General features: G+C 39.8%; 1 protein-coding gene across 5 annotated transcripts in view; it reads left to right on the forward strand.

Annotated features, from left to right (window-relative positions):
• cita (citron rho-interacting serine/threonine kinase a) overlaps nucleotides 1-5,331 on the forward strand; it is a 70,051-nt gene extending 64,720 nt beyond the window's left edge. For 4 of the 5 annotated variants that reach the window (XM_062988269.1, XM_062988265.1, XM_062988268.1 and 1 more), the window contains 2 exons: nucleotides 1,874-2,207; nucleotides 2,415-5,331. In XM_062988269.1, the coding sequence (XP_062844339.1) occupies nucleotides 1,874-2,207; nucleotides 2,415-2,438 (358 nt within the window). In that variant the 3' untranslated portion in view covers nucleotides 2,439-5,331. Of the gene's footprint in view, nucleotides 1-108; nucleotides 224-1,873; nucleotides 2,208-2,414 lie in introns of those variants that run through there. The other variant, XM_062988266.1, reaches the window with a different exon arrangement.
• The last annotated feature ends 669 nt before the right edge of the window (nucleotides 5,332-6,000 follow it).

Raw genomic sequence — 6,000 nt, forward strand, 5'->3', positions numbered from 1 at the left:
GAGATAGTGGAAATGTAAGCAGTGTGAGATAAGACTGTATGCAGGTAATTGTTACAGTAGGTAATTTGGTATGTGTGTAATTCTCTCTGTACACCCTGTTCCCTACAGGAGGAAGAGCGCTTTTTTTATTTGCTCCAAGGCATGAGGAGGCGAATTCTTATTATATCTTTTCAATTTGATTAGAAAAAATATGTCATGAATAAAGTAAGCTTTTTTAAGAATGCTTTCTGGCCTCTATATCAATATTGCCACTTGGAAGATGTCAGCTGCACAGTTATATTTTGGATGTGTATTTAGTTACATCTAAAAATCTATTCATATTGGAACACTGAATTGACTTTTTGTTTTTTATCTGATCCATTAGGTTTGAACAATATATTGTTAGTTATTAAATCTAATGATTTGGCCATAATAACACTTGAGGTATTTTAGGAATGTTTTTATCCATCAAACCTACTAAAGCAGTAAAAAAAAAAAAAAAAAAAAAACCAAAAACGTATATATTTCTTTTGTAGTCCACTGGATGACATTCTGCGCCTCTGTAAACAGAAAGCAAAAGACTCTCTAGACCTGCATTAATGTCAGTACACAGTAAACATAAAGCAGCCCTTGCTGAGTTTTAAAACTTAGCCTTCAAAGGAGTGTTCACATTGTATGTGCTTGTGTAGTTATGGCTTGGATTGTAGATCATCAAGCTGATAAAAAAATAAAGTAAAAAAACAACAATCTGCATTTCTAGCTAAAATGTGTCAAACAACAAGGTTTTATTGTTCAGTCTTAATTAAAAATCATGTGCTCATTGCTTTTTCCATGCGTTCTGTTTGGTCGACTCTTAAAGACAACTAAAGAAGCTGTCTGTTGGGGGAGGAGGGGTTTGGTAGTTTGATGGATGAAGATGTTCCTTATTGCTGCTACAACCGTGGCCTCTGCTGGCTGATCAAGGTGCCTGCCAGAGAGATGGGAAATATCACAGGTTTATGTAGTGCGTGATTTTTGGCACACAAAACTTTGTGTGGTCAGGGTTGGGCTGTGGAGCAGCAGAGGAAGATACAGTTGGGGAATTGGATATGACCAAAACAGGAGGAAAAAGGGAAAATGCAAAAACAGAATAAAAAAAAAAAAACCAGATTAGGGTAAAATTAAACCATACGGTTCTTGAAAACACAACAACTTTAGCATAAAATAACGTAAAATAATGATCAATAAACAAGATTTTCTAATTGGATTTTTGCCCTGTTCAGTCCTTCGGTCTTATTTTGTGCTGATAATGTGTGACTTTATTCTGACACTACATGAATATTTCTGTATTTTAAATGAAAAACAAAAATATATATATTAAGTTTACTGTTATAATATGTATATTTTACATAACAAAGAAAGACGACATATCAGAGAGTCATCTAAGTTAATTATAAAATATTAGTGTCAGTTAAGTCAAAATTTAAAAGTGGATTTTTGCCTTTTTTAACAGTGCTGCTAGCACAACGTAAGATTTGTTTTATTATTAAGATGTACACTGGCACTGCTGCAAGGATTTTTGATCATCATTTAAGGGGTGAGTATCAGATTTCTGACTGACAGTGAAGTATCCTCTGATATTCACAAAGGGGATGTGGTAAAAGGAGTTCACTGCATGTGTGGTGATGTAAGTTTAATGATTTTCTTCACGAGTGCACCCTTTGGCTCCGTGGCTATGTTGTCTACGTCTGTAACTTTCATTTAAAATGAAATATGCTCTAGTATTTCTCGAGGATTTTTCCTGGAGTAGAGATTCTTCAAGACGTCATAAATCTGCCACACTTCTGCTAGGCATCTTAATCAAATTAAATACACCATGCACATGCTCCTGACTCTTCCCCCTCTTTCCTAGCAGCCCGAACAAGCGTGGTCCACCCTCCTACAACGAGCACATCTCAAAGCGACTGGCTGCAGGCCCGGGGTCTCAGGACAGCCTGCAGCAGTCGGCGACCCCACGCCGTTACCGCGAGGCTCGGACCGAGTTCCGCAGGGATGCTTCTCCCACACTACTGGACAGGGAAAAATCTCCAGGCCGGCTGATGGACCAGAGGTTGGACAGAGCCATGGAGCCTCGGCTGGAGCGTTCACCCGGGAGAGTGATGGAGCTGAGGAGGGAGAGGTCACCCGGCCGTGCTTTTGAAAGGCTGCACACGGGATCGTCACGCACACCCATCAACGGGGTCAACAAGGTACTGCTAGGGTGATTCACTAAAATTCTAATGACATGTATGGATTCATGTTATTTTGAAATACTATAATGTTTACATTTCATATAGATGTACTTTGTTTGGCTTTTTTTAGCCATGAATGAATAGCTTAACCAAAAAAATAAATTTTACCCAATGTTAACATGGGCATGGGCTAATCTGTTTATCTGTGTGTGTTTGTGTACTTAGGTCTGGGATCAGTCATCTGTGTGAGGTACACGAACCCTTCAACAGAAGAGTGAAGCAGAGCCCATACTCACCCCGTCAGATTTAGAAGAATGATGTAGTAAGTCATGTGACCCAGTAAACTAGCCGAACAGAGGCACGTGTAAAACCCCTGCACAGTATAGCTGATACAGCACAATATCTCACTGTAGAAGGCCTTAAGAAAGAATTAACACCAATAGTTTTAGTATTAACACTCATATGGCCAGCAGTATGAGGAAATCCTAACATTTCAAGTCTCTTAAAAGGGTTAAATGAGCTGGTGTGGAATATTGGATGTAATTCAATTCAATATCTCATGACAATTCACAAATTGAGGAAGAAAATATATTATGTATATGTCTCTATTATTCTGTCCTGTTTTCTCCCTTCATCTTCTCAATCTGAGCTGGGATGCCTGAAAGCACCATGGCACGCAGATCATCACGATATGGTCCAGCGAGTATCACTCTGAGCACCGTCTCTAATCTCTAACGTGATCTGATCACTGTGATGCTTTTTGGAAACCAGGCCCTGCACAGTCTGCACTCTCAGCTGTTTCTGTCTTTCTCTCTTTTGTTTTCACTGCACTACCCATAATGCACGGCAAACAGCCTGCTGGCCCTGTTAAAGGAACAGGAACTTTATAACATTTCAGGATCTCTTATGAGATTTGTATATAAGCTGATGTTTTCTTTTTTTAAAAGGAAAAAAAGTATAAAAGGGAATACTAAGGCTGGATAAGCCCTGTCTATTTTTGTTAATAAAAAGTGCACTCATTTGTAAACATTTCCACATGAATGTTTGATCTAAATATAGGCACATTTCCACTGCTGGAACCTTTTTGGGAACTTTTGTCGATTTTATTTATCAGAACTGTAGTTTCGGGTGTAGATTCAGCTTCTGCAACTGAGTAGGTGGTTGTTTTTTTTGTTGTTTTTTTGGTCACAGACCCATCTTATAAATTAGCCCTGTAAATTAAGAGTGCAAATTATTCAACATCCAGAGCCTGACCTGGTGTCTCAGAGGAGGTATTATATTAGCTTCAAACAAAAAAAAACAGAAGTTCAGTGTTGCTGTACTTTTTACCAATTACAGTATTGTGGTTACTGCCACACAGTTATCATCATTCATAACAGAACAGAAACCTGAAACCAAAAAGAGTTCCTAAAGCCTTCAGAAAACCTTTAACCCCTTAGAACATTCCGCAGAGATTCTGAACTCCTCGGTTCGAAACTCGGCATTGCCACCGGTCGGCTGGGCGCCATCTAGCGGGCATAATTGGCAGTGCCTGCAGCAGACACGTTTCTGCTAGGGTGGGATGACCGGACTATGTGGGTGGGGTGACCGGACTATGTGGGTGGGGTGACCGGACTATGTGGGTGGGGTCTTCAAATGCTGTGTAAGGACCCTGATTAGCAGGGTTCGACTGCAATCAGGAATCCCCCAGCAGCGGAAGACAAACTGACTACACTAAATTGGGAGAAAATGCATAAATAAAATAGAAAACAAGAAGAGTTTTAAAACCAGTCAAGAGAATCATGGGAAAGTTAGATTTGAAGTTGAGTTTAAGAAGCATTCCATGTAGCTGTAAAAATCTGAATTCCTCAAGAGTTCTAGAGCATTTAGTATTCATAGGGCAATAGTAGCTCAGTGGTTAAGGTACTTCTGATTACGGGGCGGCCCGGGGGTTGGTGGGTAGAACTGTCGCCTCACAATAAGAAGATCCTGGGTTTGATTCCAGAGTGGAACGGTCCGGGTCCTTTCTGTGTGGAGTTTGCATGTTCTCCCCATGTCTGCCTGGGTTTCCTTCGGGAGCTCCGGTTTCCTCCCACCGTTCAAAGTGACTGTGTCTGTGACTGTGTTTGACATTAAAGACTTGAACTGATGAATCTGTCCTGTCATGAATGTTATCGAAGTGTGTAAAACATGACATTAAAATCCTAATTAATAAATAAATAAACTTCTGATTATTATTATTATCAAACCAATTTAAGCCCCACTGTGCCATGTTGCCACATTTGGGCCCCTGAGCAAGGCCCCTAACCTTCAAGTGCTCAAATTGTATTCAGTCATAATTGTAAGTCACTTTGGATAAAAGCGTCCACTAAATGCTGCTAATGTAAATGTAGCAGAATTTGAAAAAGTTCCTCAAAAGGTTTCAGGATCTTGATGGAAACGTGTCTTTCGGTCCATGCATATGCTTTAAAGTGAAACATTTAGCTCGGGTCTGTTTTTACTGGTGTATGTATTCATATTGTAAAAGCAAATTGACACTTAAGCTCTCAGACCTGCATATCTGAATCATTTTGTACCGTTTGCTGACCGACAAGCTCTTGTATCTATAGTGTTTAACTGTCCTATCTCAGAGCTTTAGGCGATATTTAAGCATTATGACAATGATCGCTTTTTACGGCACGGAAAAATGTATCGACTGGTGACCGTTTATAAAGCCGCCTGTTGTATTTTGGAAGGTCCTGGCTTATTACTCGAGTCAGCATGACCTTTGACCCTCAGGATATAAATGAATGATCAGCAGATTTTGAATGAATGGAAAGCTGTAGTGTCATGCTCAGCCAGTGGTTCACCTGTAATCAGCTATCCATAGTAACTAACCAGTATTGCGTTCCAACAGTGCTGAGTCACACTGAGACACTACACTAACCATTCGTGCGGTGCCATCTCACACTGTAGCATGTAAACTGTGTGAGACAAACCATTTACACTCCTTCTGTTTTGGCCTCGTTTCCTTTCCTCGTTACTTGATGCACTTCCTCCATTGTGCTCTCAATCCTGATGTCCGAGAACTGCTGACATGAGAAGTAGCTTTCCTTGTAGTTTTTACTTTTTTAAATGTCAAATTGCATTAAGTATAACAACTATTAAAAGAAGCTCTATCTTTTTTTGGAGTGTGTCGTCTGTCATTTATATCCTCTGACTTGTTTTTTTTTCTTCAGGTAGAGTTAAGTAATGCACTTGATGCAAATTAGAGTTTTGGTTGAGTGAGTTACTTTTACATTTGAGGTTTAATGGAAGCTGCATGGTAAGTTACTTTGGTCAATAATTAAAATTCAACTTGTTTACCACAGTCTCTATTTTAAACTAACTTTGTTAGGTTGTCATTAGCACTAAATACGGTCTTAAACGTTTACGCTCTTGTTTGTATAGCCCATCATTTAGACAAGACATTTAGTTAGTCTTGTATATGACATCTATCAATAGAAAAGTGCATACCAGCAGAGGTTTTGATATACATAGAATGTTAAAACTATTGAACTGTGGGCGCTCAGGCGGCAGCTCTACTAGGCGCCTACACAAACAATGATTGGCTTGTTGTTCAGGGAGGGTGCCAGAGGGGTTTCCTCATAACTGATGCAATAACAACCTCTGGCTGATTGATGGTGCCTGAACAGAGACGAGGGAAAATGGGGATCAGGGTATATCTCTCCGTACACAAAGCTGATCCACATATGAACTCGCCTTGTGAAGATGAAAAGATGCAGTCGTCTGCTGCACACGTTTCGGAGCGGGCATTAAAAATTAAAATGCCCCCAAGAGGATTAAATCAAAT

Source organism: Trichomycterus rosablanca, chromosome 26, assembly GCF_030014385.1.
Source record: "Trichomycterus rosablanca isolate fTriRos1 chromosome 26, fTriRos1.hap1, whole genome shotgun sequence".
NCBI classification, from domain to species: domain Eukaryota; kingdom Metazoa; phylum Chordata; class Actinopteri; order Siluriformes; family Trichomycteridae; genus Trichomycterus; species Trichomycterus rosablanca.